This window comes from Eptatretus burgeri, chromosome 14 (genome assembly GCF_056783735.1).
Source record: "Eptatretus burgeri isolate ZD-2024b chromosome 14, Ebu_testis_v1, whole genome shotgun sequence".
NCBI lineage: Eukaryota > Metazoa > Chordata > Myxini > Myxiniformes > Myxinidae > Eptatretus > Eptatretus burgeri.
Window position 1 is genome coordinate 57,872,180 of NC_140974.1, and position 21,726 is coordinate 57,893,905.

General features: G+C 47.6%; 2 protein-coding genes across 3 annotated transcripts in view; one reads left to right on the forward strand and one right to left on the reverse strand.

Moving 5' to 3' along the window:
- Positions 1-1,907, reverse strand: part of SLC25A32 (solute carrier family 25 member 32) — a 31,206-nt gene extending 29,299 nt beyond the window's left edge. For both annotated transcript variants that reach the window (XM_085855043.1, XM_085855042.1), the window contains exons 1-2: positions 1,429-1,907; positions 635-785 (exon numbers count right to left, since the gene is read on the reverse strand). In XM_085855043.1, the coding sequence (XP_085711169.1) occupies positions 635-785; positions 1,429-1,585 (308 nt within the window). In that variant the 5' untranslated portion in view covers positions 1,586-1,907. The remainder of the gene's footprint in view (positions 1-634; positions 786-1,428) is intronic.
- A 1,577-nt stretch (positions 1,908-3,484) lies between these two features.
- Positions 3,485-21,726, forward strand: part of LOC147013318 (high affinity 3',5'-cyclic-AMP phosphodiesterase 7A-like) — a 100,510-nt gene continuing 82,268 nt past the window's right edge. Inside the window, exon 1 of the mRNA XM_085855040.1 lies at positions 3,485-3,756. Coding sequence (XP_085711166.1) covers positions 3,724-3,756 — 33 coding nt within the window. The 5' untranslated portion in view covers positions 3,485-3,723. The remainder of the gene's footprint in view (positions 3,757-21,726) is intronic.

Genomic DNA, 21,726 nt, shown 5'->3' on the forward strand with positions numbered 1-21,726 from the left:
GACATCCTTGAGGCATTCTATGCTTATCGTGTGGTGACCACAGACTAAGGGACTTGAGGCTAGATCTACTGGAATATATATATATATATATATATATATATATATATATATATATATATATATATATATATATATATATATATATACATACATACATATACACATATACTCGAGAGAGAATAACAAAATGACCGTTCCTGCCGCTCCCATATATGAAGTGGGTGCACTAGTCTCAAAAAGTTATGGATGGAATCGGATGAAACTTGGTGGACGAGTCGGTTGGGTGAAAAGAACAATCCCATTCGATTTTGGTTCAGGTCCGAATCCAGATCCGGCCTATCAGTGGGATACAAAACGTAAACTGTTCAGCTTGGCAGAGGTGTGCGTTCTACCAGGTGTCTGTTCTAGTTTCATTTCTGACACTTTGCCCCCAAAATCTCACCTTGACCCTCCCACTCCCCCAATAATTAAATGTATATTTCACTCTCAGAGAGTCTATTAACAGATATAATTGATGGGTGGACGATGTTTAATAGGACAAGTTATATATGGTTCATAATTAAAAGAAAGTTTTCAGGGTTAAACAAAGCCATGAAAGCAAGCACTTGGTTTTTTTGAGAATACGTTTACGCACAAAAAGAAGTACAGGCCCCATGAAGCCCCAGATCCACAAACATTTGGGGCTACACCCTGGTAGAGGCCACGGAGACCTTGCTGCCGCCAGATGGATCCCATGCAGTGCACGAGACCTCGATACTTTGGGCGAGATGAGAGACCATCACTCACTGCAAAGATAAAACAAGGAAAAAGAAACAATTCAAGCTGATGGAAGATGGAGGAAACAAGAAATGTCGATGTAAATATATTTCCTTCCAATGTGAAGTATTTGATGTCGTTCGAGTTAGACAAAGGCAAAATCGTTAGACATGACGTACTATGACTAACTAACACCTTGTGAATGGTTTACAATCAAACTGTATCAGAGAACCAAGGAAATGGTGACACGAGAGACGATAATGGTCCCAGATAATGCCACCTTTTTGTGGATGGGATCTTTGAGGTCCACAAACTCTTGCTAGCAGACGGGACACCCGGCTTATTACCTCTGCCACCGAAGGTGGAAGGATGTTATGTTTTCACCCCTGTCTGTCTGTCTGTCTGTTTGTGAACACAATATATGAAAAAATTGCGGACGGATTGGGACGAAACTTGGTGGACGAGTTGGTTTAGGTGATTAGAACAAGCTCATTATATTATGGTTTCAGGTCCGAATCCAGATCGAGCCTATCAGTGGGATACACAAGGTAAACTAATCAGCCTGGCGGAGGTATGCTCTCTACCGAGTTAACCAAGCTGTAGTTAAATCCTAGGGAATGATGATGATGATTTATCCTGTGATCGTGCCGCCAGGGAGGCGGCACATCAAACCTGCGAAGCGGATCTTGACCAGGTCGAGCGGGTGAAGCATCAGAGTGGCCACGACACCGCCCAGGGTCCCGGCCACGAGGTTCTCGGGACGAGCGAAGCGCCGCGCCGTGCTCACAGCCTCCCACAGGCGATGCTCCGAGTACGGACCCGCAACCATTGGTACAGCGGGGTATGACGGAGAGGAGATCGAGAGAGAGGGACCTGCTAACCGTACAGGTCACCAGTACAGGTCACCTGGGGCTGGAGCAGCGCAAACAAATTTGTTTGAGGGGGAACGATGCGGAAGCACTAAACTTCACTCCGATCTAATTTACGATACACTTCCTCATACTGGAAGAACTGATTAGCTCAACCGCCTATCGCCAATACACCGCCTCTAAGTAGCTGTCCGCTCGTTACGAAACCTGAGCTAGTATAGGTTATCCCAGAAAGAGGACGAACGTAGACCACGTGGGGCCTGGTCCACGTTGGAACCTTAAAGGGAGCAATGTGCGCATGCGCGAACAATGATTATTTTCGGTGCTCCATTCGGTTCTGTTAATTATATTTATGACTCCTGAAGGAAATACAAGAAACTTGGACGCAGGAGGAAGCGAATTGTACCGTCATTGTGCCTTCTGTCAAGAACGTGTTCATTCAATCGGTTTATTTGCTACAAACAAAGTTACTCAGCGTTGCCTAGCAATGCAGGGTCCCTCCTCCCATCCACCCCCTTCCTCTGTATCCGACCACCCACCCCCGTCCTTTCGGACTCCCACCCCACTTCTTCTCCTTCCTCCTCCCACAAAAGCACCCGGCGTTGCCCGGGATCTAATGTACATCTATTGGACTACCACAAATAAGGATATATTTAGAAACAAACATCACCTGTCGCTTTCTTGATAGGAATACTAATTAGAGAGGGAGGGGGAGAGAGAGAGGGTGGGGGAGAGAGAGAGGGTGGGGGAGAGAGAGAGGGTGGGGGAGGGGAGAGGGTGGGGGAGAGAGAGAGGGTGGGGGAGAGAGAGAGGGTGGGGGAGAGAGAGAGGGTGGGGGAGAGAGAGAGGGTGGGGGAGAGAGAGAGGGTGGGGGAGAGAGAGGGTGGGGGAGAGAGAGAGGGTGGGGGGAGAGAGAGAGGGTGGGGGAGAGAGAGAGGGTGGGGGAGAGAGAGGGTGGGGGGAGAGAGAGAGGGTGGGGGAGAGAGAGAGGGTGGGGGGAGAGAGAGAGGGTGGGGGGAGAGAGAGAGGGTGGGGGAGAGAGAGAGGGTGGGGGGAGAGAGAGAGGGTGGGGGAGAGAGAGAGGGTGGGGGAGAGAGAGGGTGGGGGAGAGAGAGGGTGGGGGAGAGAGAGGGTGGGGGAGAGAGAGGGTGGGGGAGAGAGAGAGGGTGGGAGGGAGATAAAGGGGTGGGGAAGAGAGAGAAAGAGAAAGAGAAAGAGAAAGAGAAAGAGAGAGAGAGGGGATAGAGGATAGAGTGAGGAGGGGAGCAACGATTGGAGGGAGGAAAGAGGGGGGAGCGAGGAAGGGGGTGGAAAGAGAGCGATGCCTCACCACACACTCCACGAGGGAGGAAGCATGAGGAAGGTGGGGGGGGGGGAGGTGGGAGTGAGAGAAACACTGAGGGTGTGTGGGAGAGAGGAGAGAGGTGAATAGAGTGGAAGAGAGAAGAGGAGAGAGAGAATATGGAATTGGGGAAGAGCGAGGAAGAGGGGGAGAGCGATGCCTCACCACACATCACTATACACTCTGGGAGGGAGGTGTCTGAGGAAGGAGGTGGAAGTGTGAGAAAAGAGCGGGGGAGTGGGAGAGAGAGAGAGAGAGAGAGAGAGAGAGAGAGAGAGAGAGAGAGAGAGAGAGAGAGAGAGAGAGAGAGAGAGAGAGAGAGAGAGAGAGAGAGAGAGAGAGAGAGAGAGAGAGAGAGAGAGAGAGAGAGAGATAGAGAGAGGAAGAGAGGAAGAATGGGGGGGGGCAGGAAAGGGAGGGGTGCAAAGTGTGGGGGGGAGAGCGTGTCACCTCACTACATGTTGCTATAGGCCTTATTCAGATGACGTCACCGGTCACGTGACTGTGGCAGCTCCGCCATATTGAGTGGCAAGAAAGTATTACCGCATCCATAACAACCGATAGTCTCCACTTTAACTACACCGTTATTTCCAAGCAAGCGATTTTTTTCTGCAAATGAGTAAGAGTTGTTGTGCCCCGGAATGTACTCAGCGATATACTAAAGGTTCTGGAGGGCAGTTTTACCGCTTTCCCGCCGAAGTAGACCGAATCTTTGGATATCGGTTCTGAGAAGAGAAAAATGGCGACCTGGCCAACATGACTGGTTGTGCAGCCTTCATTTTGTCTCCGGTATGTAACGAATTTCTGATACGTTATTTCAGTAGTTGGTATTAAATAGCCGGTGGTTACAAAATATTGTCTGATTTGTGTCATTAAAATGCATAATATCCCTTGTTTTATTGACAGAATGAGATAGGCTAGATCGCCTTTCTAACAGCTGTCTAACGCGCACAGTTCTGAGTTGTTTCACTACAGAAAGTCACATGGATATGTATAATACATAAAAAAACCAGAGTTGGTGTCAAAGCCACCCAATGCTCGCCTGTTTATACATTTATCGTTTTTAAAAGACTAGTCTAATAATTAATATTTTTTTATAAAGTATTGCAGTGAAGTCTGATCCAAATAATTTAAAGCAATATATGTATTTGTATATTGTAATCAGTAACAAGAGCACAAGTGAGCACAATATATGCCCGAACAAGAAGGTATATACAGAATTGTGCTACGACATGGAAAACAGCATCCTGGTTGCCATGGAAACCACTTTAGATGACGAACGTATGTCGCGACACACCGTCTCCACAGTCTGTACCTATATACCAAATATGAAATGTGAAAGTTGAAAACTTTGGGAGTTAGAGTGCAGACAGGAACGGACGGACGGACAGTATCACATAATACGCCCCGATATATATATATATATATATATATATATATATATATATATATATATATATATATATATATATATATATATATATATATATATATTGGACGTATAAAAAATAGTGTGGTAGATAAAAAAATTAGAAAGGAAAAAATAACGCACTAAAAACTTTAACATTTTCACGCTCATGCTCACGCTGACGCTCACGCCGGGGGTATCACCATAGCTCTCTGTTCTTCGAACAGGGGAGCGAACTAGCACTTGGAAATATCCACAGCAGTGTGGCATTATACCGTATGTTTGTCATGGAAAAAATATAATGTATCTGTTAAGCCCTGGGCACAACGGATCGTACGAAATTTTGGCGTGGTAGACCCATAAAATATTTGTCGTGGCCAGATCTTGCAACATGCCCAAAATCTATTTCGAGTGGTCACAAGGGCTACGACACATTAAAGATGGTTTGGCAATGGGGACGTGACAGAAAAAAATATGTCGTGGTTATGTCGTGGGTGTGTCGCAAGTCAGTCGTGCGACAGTCGTGGGACCATCGTGAGTTGTCGGGGGGCTGTTTTTCACGTGATCAGGTCGTGGTTCACTCGTGGGATGCGCGTGCGACAGTCGCGCACAACAGTCGTGGGTCACTCGTGGGACGCTCGCGCGTCCGTCTCCCGACTATATAACGCAAGACTGTCGTAGGACAGACTCATGACAGCCACAAGACATAGATACCACAAAAATCGTCGAGCAAAAAAGGTGCATGTCCAATTTTGCCTCACGACGGCAAGTCTATGCCATGAAACTCAAAATTTCGTAGGACTGTCTTGCGACGACCCCCGATGACCCACGATTTGCCCAAATTTTCTGTCGTGTTGTGGCACAAATGCGTCTTGGGTTCGTTGTGACCGTGGGTTAAGCAAACTGACGAACGAATATTTGCTACAAATTTAGCATTTAGACAAGAGCTTCACTTGAAATTGACTTGTGGCAGCAGTCAGGTTAAAAAAGTGACGTTGGTTGCTGAACAAAACAAGCAACAACGACAATACAATAATCGTGAAATGAAAGAAAACAGGCTTAACCTTTACCCTCACGATAATACAGTTCGTGCCAGCTTTCGTCGAGATTATGTCACTAACAAACCCGGCGACATAACATGAGTAAGCGTCCAGACTCGTGAAGGCTTTCAGGCTGGCTTGAGTGTGAGGACTTGGCGTTTCAACAAGGTAAACATAGATGTCAGGGAAAACGATTTGAGGCCAAAATTTCCTTTCTGTTGTCCATTTATCCTTTGGAATAATATAAGGATCTTCACTAAGACCACACAGCTTCAGTTTTTCGCAGTATCTCTTCTTAGAAATAACATCTAATCCATGGAAATAGCCCAGAAGTTCACGTGACACGTGTGTGGTAGCCATGATTTTTTGCCACTCAATATGGCGGAGCCTTACCTTCCACTGTGACGTCACTCGCTTCGTGCATAGGGTCAATTGAGAGAAAGAGGGTGGTGGTGGGAGTGAGGAAGTGGAGTTTGGGGGGGGGGGTGGCGATGTCCCAAAAATTGATTGGAAAATTTTCAAAGTAAATTGATTAAAATATTATTGCAATATTTTCTAATTCTCTCTCTTGAACTCATTCTCATCCTTCCGTTATGTTAATCGATCTTTAATTGGTTCACGAGCCAGTAAGTGACCACGATATTCGTTATGGGTGTGTGTCTGTCTGTCTGTCTGTCCCGAGCATAGCTCCGTGGGTTTTGATTTGATCTTGATAAAAATTTGGTTCGAGGTTTGTATCATGATCTAGTTGTGTTTTCCTGAGAATGGGCGTGCTGCGCCCATTATGGGTGGAGCCACGCCCAAAAAATGTGTTTTTAGGGGGTAGCCGGTTTCAAGTTACATCTTCTCCGAGGGCTTTGTCGAATCTGGCAGGGGTTTCAGTATTTGGTTAGCCCAATGTTACCTGCATTGCCCCACGGAGCTCGAATTTTCATTTTCGTCCCAAGGTCAAGGTCAAAAACTTAGAAAATTGCGAATTTTGACGTAAAAATCACACTACCGCCCAAACTTTGAGAGTTAGGATGACAATATTTTTTATGCATAATCTTGAGGTCATTCCCCACCTAAAGTCTTGAAACTATTTTGCTCTATCTCGAACACCTTGCCCGTGGCGCCCCCTTCGTTTGTTTTTACGCTGATTTCATCAAAGTATGGATAATCCGATGAATGCGAAATGCCATATAGCCTATATGACGTTATAGTGTTCTTGGAATGTTCCAGAGGAAGTTTTGTACCAAAGGTCATAATCCTTGACCTTTGACCTTTAAAGGCCACAAAGGTCAAATTTTCAAAGTTGTGGGAATCGAACTGCGTTTTCAACCTTCTCCGACGAACTAACTCCAATAAGCTATAGCACGTATCCTGTTTCCTTATTTTAATGTCCACAACATTATTTTATGACCTTTAAAGGTTATGCAAAGGTCAATTTTGAAAGTTGTTGAACGAAACCGGGTTTTCGACATTTTGCAGCTGTTGATTGAAGGCCACTATAATTAATTATAACTTAGTCAAAAATTATCACATTGTCTCATCCTTGACTTCTGAAACAATCTACATCGTCAAACACCGCTCGTGAACCATCGTCGTCTTCAGACTTGTTTAATTTATTTTGCCTTCCTAACTCCGGAGATTTTACCACAGAAAACCCAGCCGTGGCCGCAGGAGTCTTCACGGCTTTCCCGATTGTTCATTATTTTCGCTGCACTCAATGAAATTACACTTTCAGCACATTCCTTAATCTTTCCTTCACTCAATATAATTTTCCTAATGGTCGAAAAAGTTAAGTTTAACGCTTCCGCAATTTGTAAATATGGATAAGGAGGGATCACAGCATTGCTTGCCCAAAGGTCCACGGAATCAGAAAATCATGTTTGGTTTAATGAAAACATATGGCTTCATTTAACACTTAGCCGTTGTTCTTTTCTTAAATAAATAACTTGAGAGGAAGATTTTAATATTATTTGGTGCCCTTTTCCGCTTGATTGGCCCTGTCCCTCCTGTGACGTCATCTCAACCTCGGATTCACACGTGTTGGTGCGGTCTGACAGTACCTTCCCGACTAGCTGGGGTTGAGCCTCTTAAGAATCTTAAGGACCGCCTTCCCCCACTCCCCCTCCTTTCCCCACTCACCCTACTTTGTCCTTTGGTTATATCCTTGCCATCCCCTCATACTACCTTCCCTTCCCTTCCCCCCCCGCCTTCATGCTACCTTCCCAACCTCACCACTCCTCACTCCCCCCTATTTCCCCACTCACCATCCTTCCCCCACTCACCCTCCTTCCCCCACTCACCCTCCTTCCCCCACTCCCCTCCTTCCCCCACTCCCCTCCTTCCCCCACTCCCCTCCTTCCCCCACTCCCCCTCCTTCCCCCATTCCCCCTCCTTCCCCCACTCCCCTTCCTTTCCCCACTCCCGGAAAGAAAGAAAAAAAAAAAACTTGAAAGAATTTTGCATTTTTCTTTTTTACCTCCGCCACCAAAGTTGAAGGAGGTGGTGTTCTCACAATTCTGTCTGTTTGTTTGACTGTGTGCAGGATATCTCAAAAAGTTGTGCACGGATCCGGATGAGATTTAGTGGACATGTTGAGTGTGTGACAAGGACTAATTGATTCGATTTCGGTGAAGATCCGGATGCGAGAATTATTTAATTTTTAAAGTGATTCTTCACCATTGAGAGATTGGGCCAAAAACGATATCGTACTGTATGGCATGATATTTCAAAAATGTATTGGGCCAGATATGTTCTCGTGGAGGGGGAGGTATGCGCTCCACGGAGTGCCCTTCTACAGGGTGCCCACAGAAAACCAGGAAATTTGGTACAGTTTATTTAAAACAAAAGCAAACTTAGATGTAGTGTAAAACAAAGATACACTTTCTTTTCAAACAAATTAATATGTTAGTTTATTGATATGGTAAAATACAGCAAAATAAATCTCAAAATCTCAAATTTCCTGGTTTTCTGTGGGGCACTCTGTAGTTTATATATAAATTGGTCTGGTGTTGATGTGGCCCAGGCATGATGGGCCAAATGGCCTCCTGCGTTCAATTTCCTCGTGTATCCTTGTTCCCATCGTGTGCTGCCTTTTTGGCTGCAGGTTGCATCATTGATTGGGGGCGCAGCTATGCCGCTGATGCAGTGCCCCTACTAACAGTATACTGGTGCTCATTTCGCCGACCTCAGAAGGATGACAGGCTGAGTGAACCCCAGGGCCAGATTTAGACATGTGGTGGCCCCCTGGGCAGCCTTCAGTAGTGGAAGCCCACCCTACCTTAGAATACTAAAAAGGTGACAAGACATATTTACAGTCATCCATAAAGTATATTTTTCAAGAACAAAAAAATCTGAATAAAAATGTACATCTATAAACATCATGATCAATCTATATACATGTAAGAATCTAGTTCCTATGTTTCAAGCATAAAGAATTTGAATAAGCAGGGAGGCAGATCTTTAAACATCATGATCAAACTATAAGAATCTACGAAGTTGGAAGTTCCCATGTTTCAAGTATAAATAATCTGAATAGTGTAGTTAATAGTGTAGTGAATAAGCAAGCAGGTCAATCATGATCAATCATCGAATCTACAATCTAGTACAGTACCTAATACCTATATTTACAGACCACTGATGAGACCACCAGGCACTTTACGAGACTTGACCCTTGCAAAGTCCTAACAGCTGAATATACCTCAATAGTTTTGTCGAGCAAAGTGCAAACGGCTAAAGCCGGGTTAACCAAACGTAAGCTAACTATTAAAGTAACCTTAAGAATGCAAGGACCATAAATGTAACCTGAAAAATTTGAGGATAATAACAGTAAAGAGACGTGCAAAGTCCCATACTCCCATAGAAGTCAACTGACTTTTATATAAAATAGAGAATGAGATAAGATGAATATCTTATATCTGTTCCACGAACTATCAACTACCATTCAGGCACTCACAAATACATTTTTCCTTACAATTTTTTTCATGAAATATGTGGAGGCCCCTGGGCAACTTCCCAGCTTGCCCATGCCTAAATCCGGCCCTGGTGAACCCACTGGTGTTAATTCAGTGGCCAACAGGGCTCGAACTCAGGACCCTAGGATCCCAAGCCACCACCGTAACAGCTAAGCCAACACCAGGCTTGACCACCAGGCTTGCGAGCAATGGAGTTGACAACAGTATGGCATGAAGAGACATCACCAGGGTGATTATATATCCCGTACTAGCAGGCTGGGCGGGGTACCCTCTTCAGCCCACCTTCGGTGGGCAATGTGCTACCTGCTGCGGCACATTCTTGGAAATACACTTTATAATTTTTGAAAGAACTTTTTGATCACAACATATAATTATGAGAAGGTTCCATTAAATTATGAAAAAGATAAAGGCAGATAATTTGTAATACCGGCTCTCACCGAAGGTGGCGAGATTCTCTCACACACACACACACACACACACACACACACACACACACACACACACACACACACACACACACACACACACACACACACACACACACACACACACACACACACACACACACACACACACACACACACACACACACACACACACACACACACTCCATTGTAGATGTACGGTACTGGGATCGGATCGATCCGGAGAGCGGGAGCGCCCGTCTCGGCCCACCTACGGTGGGCAATTTAAAGCGATGATATTTCCACAAAGTGACACTTTCTTCTGGAACACACACTGTCCACTTGAAAAAAATTGGGATATACTGTTCCCATATTTGGCCCTGCTGGACCATAATGTAATGTTTTTGTGCAATAAAATGCAGCAAAAATAGAATTTTCCACAAAGTGAAGTTTTCTGGGGCATGCTGTGCACCTGAAAAATAATTTTGGGACAACCTAATTATATTTTGCCTTGCTGGACAACACTGGAGTTTTTTTTTCTTTTGAATATTGTTACGTTTGAGGGGGGGGGGGGTATGCATTCAAAGGGTAATTAGGATGTTTAATTAGGTATGCCATGCTGTTCGAGTTTACCAGGATCTCGATGTAATAAGTAGTAATTCAGTGGTGACAAGTTGTCTAGTAAATGTTCATTTCTTCAAGGGGGGAGATGATAATTGTCACGTAATTAGATAGGGACACGGGATAGGGTAAGTGTGTCTGCGTAAACCCCTTTTGGTATTCTCTGAAGACTGGCCGTGACGTCACAGGACAGAGCAGCGGATGGCTCCGCCCCGTGAACACGATTGGCAGAAGGCGACGGCAGTGGGCCAATAAACGGCTCGATTGGAGGTGACGAGGCAGAAGGATAAAAAGGTTCTGTTCGGGGTCGAAAAGAGGAAGAAGATTACAACCAGAACACTCGTTTTTTTTTTTGGTGTGGAACCTGTGCTGGCAGAGAGCGTCCTGGTTACTGTGCTGAGTGGATCGTGCTCTTGATCGTTCCTGGGAGCCTTGCCGAGCCTCGTGCCTCGCTTTGGTTGGCTCTAGGGTTCTGCTGACTCGGAATACGGGGTCGGGCGGCGGGTGGACCTGCCTCCCTCTCCTGCTCGCGGCTTGGCGCGGGAGCTGGTTCCCTGGTGGCTGTGGGCGAACTTGGGCCAGGACCAGGAGGACGACAGCATCGCGGTTTCTCCTGCCCCCCCCCCCCCTGGCGAGAGCAAGGCCGGCTCGTCCGGCGCCGATCCAGGGACAGTTGCGTCCACACCACGGTCCAGCCTGACCACCAGAGATAGCTACGTTGTGTGTGTGTGTGTGTGTGTGTGTGTGTGTGTGTGTGTGTGTGTGTGTGTGTGTGTGTGTGTGTGTGTGTGTGTGTGTGTGTGTGTGTGTGTGTGCTTGGCACCTTAGAGGGATTGAGAACTGTATATTCATTGGAATTGTCTGTGTTTTTCCCCACGCCCGATCCCACACCATCCCGTCGAATCGCCCCGGATCCCTCTTCTTGCCGAGTGTTGTTATTTCTGGTAAAAATTTAAAAAAGGAATAAACATCATCAACTCAGTGAAAAGTGACTCGTGCCACCTTCCTCGTCCCGCTTGCGGTAGAGCGATTGAAACCGCCATCTTTGGGTTATATAAAAATAAATCGCCTCCATCGTTTCGGCTCATTCTACGTTGGCGGGACTGTTCAAGTCCCGTGGACGTCACATTGGTGTCAGGGTGTTGGATGTTCGAACCCCTCTAAATTATATACCAGGATTAAAATCTCGCCACGAATTGGAATATAAAATTGCTGCAGAAAAGCGCGCGAGCGCGGGAAAATTTTGGCGGGATTTTTCAAATTTAAATTAATTGGCGGCAAACGGGACTTCTGCACCATGGCGGATGTGCAGATGTTTGAGGAGGAAGGCCACGTGTCTGGCAGCGAGTCGGGGGAAGAGGGGAGAGACGGGGGTAGGGTTGGAACCTCCCCCATTCCGAGCGTGGACCGTGCTTCATCGCCCGTAACGGGGCCGGCAGTCCGGAAACCGGCGCGATGTCGATCCAGACAATGTTGGAACGTTTAATAGGGGACATGACGGTACAAATGGCAAATCAATTCGTGACACAGAGGGCAGAAATGACGGCACAATTGGAAAATCAATTCGTGACACAGAGGGCAGAAATGACGGCACAGAGGGCAGAAATGACGACACAAATGGAAAATCAATTCGTGACACAGAGGGCAGAAATGACGGCACAAATGGAAAATCAATTCGTGACACAGAGGGCAGAAATGACAGATCAATTGAGGGTAATGGGGGTACAGTTGGGTGCACGGATTGATTTAATGAGGGATGAATTGGGGGAAAAGATGGAGAAAATGAAAACTGAGATGCAGGAGTGTGTGGATGTTAAATTGGGAGAAATACAAAGTAAATTCGAGGATAGATTGGAGGAAACAAAGGTAGAAATTACATTGGAGGGGGAAAATATACGGAAAAAAATGGTAGATAAAATTGATGCAACGAACATTCGGGTTGACAAAGTGGATGAAAGCCTGGAACGTCATCGTGCCTGTGTGGATGCTCGTATGCAGCTGCAAGTTGAAGAGTGCGGTGAGCTGAGGAAGCAAGGGATGAATTTGGCGGAGGAGGTAAAAGGATTGGAGGCTCGTTTGGACGAACAAGATAGAATTATGAGCCAAGATGAAGTCTTGGATAAAGGCCTGGTAGAGCCGTCTTTTGTAAGTAGAGTGTCCGGGTTGGTTGAGGAGCAGCTACAAACTCGCGACGGAGCCTTGGAGGAGGTTGTGCGGGCCCAGAAGATCCTGCGGGAAGAGGTGAATCGGTCCATTCAACGTTTGGAACAGGAGGCAAAATTGACCCATGAGACCCTCACCACAAAACATCTTTGGCCACAGTGGGCTCCAAAATTGGATACGCAGCCACAAGGGTGTTTGATCCCTGGGCTGGATTCGGACAAGGGAGAAACTGAGAAGCGGGCCACCGTAAAAGTGATCCCCCTGGTAAATTTTGACGGGTCAGGGAGCGTTGAAGCTTTTCTAACGCAATTTGAGTGCATTTCCCGACTAAACGGGTGGAATGAGCGGGAACGTACAGGGAATTTGGTGGCAACGTTGCGGGGACCAGCCGCAGACGTGTTAAACGTGATCGCGGAGGGGATGTTGACCAGCTCCCACATTTGCGAGGCGTTGAGCCGTCGGTTTGGGTTCGCGGCAAACTGTGATCTGGTGTGGGCTCAGCTCCAGCACCGCAGATTAAAGCCGGGTGAGACAGTGCAGGAGCTGGCACAGGACATTTACCAATCAGTCAGGATCGCGTATCGGGACCTTACAGTGGAGGCATGGGACAGACTGGCACTAGAGAAATTTTTAGCTGCTCTTCCTGACCCTGAGGTCCGAGCGCTAGTGGAGTTACAGGATCCACCCACCGTTCACCGAGCGGCCGAGTGCGCGGCCAGGCTGGCCTCGTGGAGTCGGTCGGGTCGGGTTCCAGAGAGGCCATCGGTGATGATCTGACAAGCGGAGATCCAGGATCAGGGAGGGGGGCTGGGAGAAATTGGCATTACCCAAATGTTTCAGGAAATTTGCCAGAAACTGTCAAGTTTGATAAGGGGTAATTCGGTAGTTGGTGCGCCAAAGCGGCGGGGCCCAGCCCAGCCAATAGAGCAATTTGATTATGGCCGAGGGGGTCCGGAACCGGAAGAGACATTACACCGATACCCACGGGGGCCTTTTATGGGGAGTTGTTTCCGGTGCGGGCGAAGAGGACACATGCAACGATATTGCCGGTACCCGGCGATGGAGGGACCCTCCAATAGACTTTTAGACTCAGAGGGTGAATCCTCCTGCTAAACCGCCAGGTCTATCCGAGGTGCCCTTTCATAGGTCGGGTCCGGAGATCACTGTCGGGGGTCCGGGAGACTAGATTGGGCTGAGCATATACGGCCATGCTCGGCTGCTGAGATTGTGGCGAAGTGCCCTCCTTTGGTGGAAAAAAATGAATTGTGGGAAAATTGGCATGGGTTTGTAAGTGCTGCTGGGTTTTAGAGTGACAATCGGGACAGTGGGTAATTGGTAACAAAGCGGGCACGAGTGGCTGTCCAATAGCTGGTGCGTGGATCGGGTGAGAAGTGCTGTGTGAGTTGTTTTAAGTGAAGAAGTGAAATGTATGGTGCACACATTGTTTTTTTTATTGGGCATGGTGTGGTAACAGGGAAGGTCATGGTCGGTGAAGTGTTAGAAATGCAGGTGTCACATGTAAGGCCAATGCGGTGGGGGAGTCATGTGGGTTTTGTGGGTGGGGATGATGTGCTTGTCCACAGGGATTGCTGAAGCTCACGGTGAGCGTGAATTGCGACCCCCTTCAAGGAGATTCACCATCTGGTGGCTAATGGTGACAGTGTCTGGAGGCAACTGGGAGAGGGTCTGGTTGGGCGACCAAGGCGGGTAGGACCTTGGCGACCCAGGAAGGCCAGAGGAGCCAGTGAGACCCCTTCCAGAGTGTTGTACGGGATTAGAGCTGATGGCTACCAGGGGGGAAGGAATCAAAGGGAACGGGGTGGAGAAACGTCTGGGTTGGACTGAAGCTTACCTGTGGGCATGGTTGCACCTGAGATGCCCCCATCATCTGGTGGTAACCCACCCCACGGCCATGACGGGATTCAGCCTGCATGATTAAAATGAGGACCATGACCTAGAAATGTGATGATGACCATGGTGTGAGTGTTGTGAAGATGTGTGAGTCCCACCCGATCCCGCACAACTTGACAGGTGCAGCAAGGGCATGATGTCCGCATAATTTTGGGGCAAGCAAATTTGAAAATTGGCTCCCCAGGTAACGCTGGGTCTATTAGCATCCACTGGGGGAGGCGGTCAAGTGTAAATATCCTGTGAATAGTGTCGTTAAGGCTTAGAGTAGGAATGTAAAGTATAAGTGTTGTGTTTTTGTGGAACCTTTTGTTTCCCCTCCCCAGATCACTGGAAGAGTGCTGGGCAAGAGCAATGATCCTGAAGATGGAGTGCAACTTCGCTCTGTGCTCTCATGTAATAAAGTAAATAAATAAATAAATAAATAAAAAACGAATGATTGTTTAGGCGAGGATAAGGCCATAAGGGGGTAGTACATTAAGCAGGATAGGTAAGTTAGCTGCGACTCGCTGCCCATTGCCCCTCCTACTTTATTTCGTTAAGTTGATTAGGTGTGAGTCAGTAAGTGTTAAGGCTGGTACGGTAGCGCCTGTGATATACCTTGCAGGAGCTGCGGTACCAGAGGAGGGGGCAGTGTTACGTTTGAGGGGGGGGGGGGTATGCATTCAAAGGGTAATTAGGATGTTTAATTAGGTATGCCATGCTGTTCGAGTTTACCAGAATCTCGATGTAATAAGTAGTAATTCAGTGGTGACAAGTTGTCTAGTAAATGTTCATTTCTTCAAGGGGGGAGATGATAATTGTCACGTAATTAGATAGGGACACGGGATAGGGTAAGTGTGTCTGCGTAAACCCCTTTTGGTATTCTCTGAAGATTGGCCGTGACGTCACAGGACAGTTCAGCGGATGGCTCCGCCCCGTGAACACCATTGGCAGAAGGCGACGGCAGTGGGCCAATAAACGGCTCGATTGGAGGTGACGAGGCAGAAGGATAAAAAGGTTCTGTTCGGGGTCGAAAAGAGGAAGAAGATTACAACCAGAACACTCGTTTTTTTTTGGTGTGGAACCTGTGCTGGCAGAGAGCGTCCTGGTTGCTGTGCTGAGTGGATCGTGCTCTTGATCGTTCCTGGGAGCCTTGCCGAGCCTCGTACCTCGCTTTGGTTGGCTCTAGGGTTCTGCTGACTCGGAATAAGGGGTCGGGCGGCGGGTGGACCTGCCTCCCTCTCCTGCTCGCGGCTTGGTGCGGGAGCTGGTTCCCTGGTGGCTGTGGGCGAACTTGGGCCAGGACCAGGAGGACGACAGCATCGCGGTTTCTCCTGCCCCCCCCCCCTGGCGAGAGCAAGGCCGGCTCGTCCGGCGCCGATCCAGGGACAGTTGCGTCCACACCACGGTCCAGCCTGACCACCAGAGATAGCTACGTTGTGTGTGTGTGTGTGTGTGTGTGTGTGTGTGTGTGTGTGTGTGTGTGTGTGTGTGTGTGTGTGTGTGTGTGTCTGCTTGGCACCTTAGAGGGATTGAGAACTGTATATTCATTGGAATTGTCTGTGTTTTTCCCCACGCCCGATCCCACACCATCCCGTCGAATCGCCCCGGATCCCTCTTCTTGCCGAGTGTTGTTATTTCTGGTAAAAATTTAAAAAAGGAATAAACATCATCAACTCAGTGAAAAGTGACTCGTGCCACCTTCCTCGTCCCGTTTGCGGTAGAGCGATTGAAACCGCCGTCTTTGGGTTATATAAAAATAAATCGCCTCCATCGTTTCGGCTCATTCTACGTTGGCGGGACTGTTCAAGTCCCGTGGACGTCACAATATTGTTGCGGCTCTGTAAAACCGGCACTCCCCCAAGGCAATGACACAACACATAGCGGTCCCAAGACAGTTATTTCAGTAGTATTCGTTTTAGATAGGCCTTCCCTTATGTGTAGTGGGTTTATTGGGCAATATGTGTTGTGTGGGCTTTAGGTATTGTTTGTATTTCCATTCTTTACCCATCTGCCATTCTTTACGTTATTTTGCTTCACTCTACACGAGCTCTCTATCATGCAAGCATCTACACCAGAGCAACAGGCAAGTCATTTGCACACGTGCGTCAAAACCCCTTCAAATCACGCGCCATTATCTAACAGACCTTACACCTCAGAATTCACCAGACTCAAACCCCAACGTTACAGCATTTCATCCACCATCACAACGCCTTTATAAATCCACCATCCACCATCACAACGAACGATGGTGTTCACCACACCATCGGACCACAACTCAAGCTCGCTTACCTTCGCCATTAACAGCCACAATGAATGACCAACCACCATCTCCACGAATCACCACACGACAGCCGCTGTGCTAAACCACCACTGCCATTGCTCAACCTCCGTCACCACTACCTTCTGGACTGGCAGGAGACAGGAGCTCGATGCACCATCGCAGATACTCAGATCGAGATGCTCTGGCATGTAACTTCAGGTGTAAATGTGTGCTCGGCTCCATTCAACGTCATATGGATAGCCCCAGCTTTCCAATTATGACCTCCATTGTGTGTTCGGCTCATGTTTGCGGCTGAGTCGCGCAACCGAATGTGCACCACCATGTTAATCTCAGAGATGGATTGCATGGCAGAGCACAGAGTGACTGAGGAAATTTCCACTGCAGAACCATCACATAGGTGGGGCCAACGGTGTGGTAATGGTCGGCATACCATTGAGGGTGCTGGAAAACACCCATTGCTCCACCTGTCTCACTCCCAAGCACCGCCCTCAGCAGGGGATTATAAAGGGCTGCTCGTCCCGCACACTGGGTTCACTTCGTTCTCTAGCTCGGTTCTCTGGCTGCGCATTCTTGGGGTCACAGAGCATTGAACAAAGGAGCTTGACGGAGAAAGCAGAACGGAGCCCACAAAGCATAGTGCATGCAAAACAAGCGGAAGAGCCGGACGCCAGACAGGGTGTAGTTTTAGACAGGACATGTACAGACTTCTTTACACATCGCTTTCGGACAATCTTCTCACATGTTCATTCCTGTATTTCTAACCCCCCCTTGATCCACATCTTTACACCTTTCTCTTGGCACTTCACTTGTAAATAGCCATGCCATTCACCAAACTCTCTCCGATCACGCACCATCGCCTCGGGTTTCTTCCCCCTCCTCAACGACTGGGCTTGCATTGGTCCGTTGACCTCGCCTGGTAACAAAGAAATCTAAACCGCTTCAAATTTCTAATTTCTTCAGGGATTGATTCGGATGGCACCTGATTTGTTAGCATAATTAAGATTCTAGAAGGTTTTTCACGAGGGTAACTCTGCACTGTCTCTCTTGTGTTTGCATTTCTTTTGCCGCATCTCACCAATCCTTGCTTTACCCTGCTGTACGAACATTGCTGTAATCAATCCCTTGCTTCTTGTCCACATACCTTTCCTCACCCTTGCTGTAAATAAACTTGTTTATTAACTTGAATGCACCCAGTTTGTAGCACATTTTCCTCCATTGGTCGAGTGTAGTCCATACATAGCGTTAGCTGAGAAGTTCTACCGAACGTGATTTGCTCTTGTTAGCCAACGCAAACTCAGTGTATCACTCAGCAGTAATCCGGGTGTGCGTTGAGGGCACAAAACTCACTTGGTGCGGCTGTCCAAAGGTAAGGTACCCACGCGAAGTAGTAACACCCTACCAAGATTGGCAGTACCAATCTGCGTTCATGGTTGCTTAACAACCCACCGGGCCATGAAGTTATCTGTGGCTGGTGGCCTCAAGACCATGAGTTCGGGAGGAACTCGTGTGCTTCCCCTCGTGGCGAACCTCAAACCTTGGCCCAGAACAATATATACAAGGTCGAAGGGCTTAAGGCTTGTAATGGAGCTGCCACTCACACATACATGGATATATTGATGAGACAAATACAGCCATTGAGCTTGGAGTAAGGGCTGTCACTTCCTGGAATACTCTGGGGTACCAGCAACATCACAACAATGGCGCCACTTTTCTCACTGCACTCAGTGGGGCATTTCCTTTTGAAGATTCCTCCTCCCCATGGATGCCAACCTTTGTGGATTGTCCGTGCTCTCGTTTTAAACGCTGAACATCACACACACACACACACACACACACACACACACACACACACACACACACACACACACACACACACACACACACACACACACACTGTAAATATGAGTTTGATTCCTCAACCCCTTTCTTCTTCAAATCCGCATCCATACCCCTCCCTCCAAACTCCAATCCATCCCTCCTCCCTCCCAACTCGAATTCCACCTTCATTGTGCAAGGCTGTGTGAAGTCGAGAGCTCAACTTGAATCATTTTATGGGAACACTGCTGTGCCACTGATGCAGTGCCCCTGTTACCAATGCACTGGTATGCATTTTCTTAATGGTTAGGGTGGTGGGCTTGGGATCCTAGGATTCTGAGTTCAAATCCCACTCGGCTGTTGAATTAATACCAGGTGGGGTTGACTCTGCCTGTCATCTTTCTGAGGTTGGCAAAATGAGTGCCAGCATGCTGGTATACGGTGTTGGAGTGGCGACCTGTCCAGGAGTGTGTCCAATAGCTAAGGAGACTGCTTAGACAGCACCAACGCTCTGCACAGAGTATGGTCCCAATAGATGGTTGGATGGTATGCCTCTTGCCAACCTCAGAAGGATGACGGGTCGAGTCAACCCCACCTGGTAATTCAACAGCCAACAGGGGCTCAACTCCTAACTCCAAGTTCACATCCCTCCCCCCTCCTAATTCAGCATCCCTCCCACCCCCTCCCAAGTCCGCATTCCCCTCCTCCTCCCTCACAAGGATTAACACACAGACCGATTAGACCTTGACAACCTTGAGCAGGTTGTCAACCTTGAGCAACCTTGAGCCAATATGGAAACTTGAGCCAACCTGCTGTCAACCAGCAGCAACCTTGAGCCAATATGGAAAGTATCACTCTGGTTTCCAGTTTTTCATTATTTTCGTTCAATTTTCCTTTAAGAACAATATGGAAGCAAGGCTATGTGACGTCATGAACTTTCCCTCACCAAAGGCCACACTCACAATCCTCCAGGATTCCGCGTGCAGTATCTCTTCACTTCCGATCACGTCTAATAAATGAATAAATAAATAAAATAAAAACCTACTTTCAATTCCTACCAACCCGTTTTTTATCACCGCTAACTTGCCAAGTATGCATTGGTAAGGAGAATGAGGTTCCGTTTGTTTCACAAACAACCGTTTACCTAAGGACACGTGACCTCCTTATTGGGAAATCACGCCCTCAGTACGTACTTGCATTATTTAGGTTACCTACCAGATCAGGTGCAGCCGAGCGAAGCTGCCAAGTACGTAACGGCTATTTAACAGAATCTTGGGAAATAACATCCCGGTTAAGCCAGGGTGCAGGTCATGCTCGACCAATGGAGGAAAAGACACAAATGAGCTGCAAACATTTTGAACAACACATTAATTTAAACCAGGATAGAAGGAAAGTTTTGTGATATTGTAAAAAAAAAAAAAAAAGACCGTTTTTACAGCCATTTTTCCCTGCTGTGCAGGGGTTTGGCTTTTTGTGAGGCAATGTTTTATGGCCGGATGCCCTTCCTGACGCCAACCCTGGTCGCCTCTTACGACACACAGGGATATGGTACACCTATTCTAACCAGGGCATACACCGGGACCAGTACACTGGCACTCATTTCGCCGACCTCAGAAGGATGACAGGCTGAGTCAACCCCCTGGTGTTAATTCAGCAGCCAACGGGGCTTGAACTCAGGACACTGGGATCCCAAGCTGCCACCCTAACCACTAAGCCAACACCAGGCTTCAGTTTTGTGATATTGTAATGGGGTTTATTGCAAATGTACAGCAGGGAAAGCAAGGAATTTGTGAGGTGTGGCAAAACGCAAACAATATTTACAAGAGAAGATACAGTGCAGAGTTATCTCAAAAATTCTTATACAATCTTAACTTATGCTACGACAGGTGACACACACACACCCACACACACACACACACACACACACACACACACACACACACACACACACACACACACACACACACACACACACACACACACACACACACACACACACACACACACACACACACACACACACACCCCTGAGTAAAATTAGAGATAGCCCAGAGAGATAGAAACAGTTGAGGATTAACGACCTCTCAATACCTGGAATGGCCAGCACACCTGAGCATCGCAGAACGCTTCAGAAAGGGGAGGAGGGAGAAATACTGAGAGTGTCTAGGGTGCATGTTTGAGAAGTGCAAGTGTAATGCAATGTGGGGTGTGGCGTAGTGTAAGAGGAAGAATATGAGGTGCAGGTCAGTTTGGTTTGGTCTTCAGTTCGCTCTTGGGTTTTGCTCTGAAAAGAACAGTTGACCGGGTTTGCCCACGTTGATTGCTCTTTTGCGTCCACAGTAGACGAGGGATAGATGGTTGAAGAAAGATGCGTGAGAGAAAAAATCCTATCAGAAATCGTGTAAAAGTCTGTATGTGTAATTGTCACCGTAGGATGCAATCTAAATGAGTGACAATGAAATGGAGCAGTTCCGGCTCGCAGCAGCAATGCGTGACCCCATGGCTGGTCATGCTGACTGGAAGCTTATCCTTGCGCCGCCTGTCTCCGCGGCGAAGTCTGATGTCTGGCGACATTCTCTCCTGCGATGCTGTCGGCGATCTCTCCAGCTCTGTCCCCGGCGATACTCTCTTCAAAATGAGCGTTCATCCCTTTTATGAGCCCCGGAAGAGGAAAGAAGCCAAACATCAGATCAAAAGAAGCTCTAACGAAATTGAGCTCCCCTATTAGTCCATTGCGGTTGTAGCCACGCCATGTCTGGCCCCGAAGGCAAAATATGGCTCAGTCACCGGCCAACAGGGGCATGCATAACAGCTCCTGACCTTTACATGGGGCCGTGGTTTTTGGAGGCGCTCTTTGGACCCAAACGTGCGCTGGCCTTCATTCAAATGTGGGATTTTAGGGAAATCCCTGCGCTATCCGTCGGTCCTTAAACAAGCTCCAGCGTACGTTCGCACTTAGAGTTATGCCCCAAAATAACCCCACCTACATCTCCTCCGTGTTCTTCAGGCTGTGGTGAGTGTTTGATGAGTATGTGGCAGTTGAGGCAGCTGTAGAATAGCAGGAGCACATTGTTGCATTTGTAGCAAAGTAGCAGTATGGTATAATGTGGGAAAGAGGTGGAAGCTCCTTGTAACGAGATTGTGAGTGATGGTCACGTTTGTAATGTAAAAT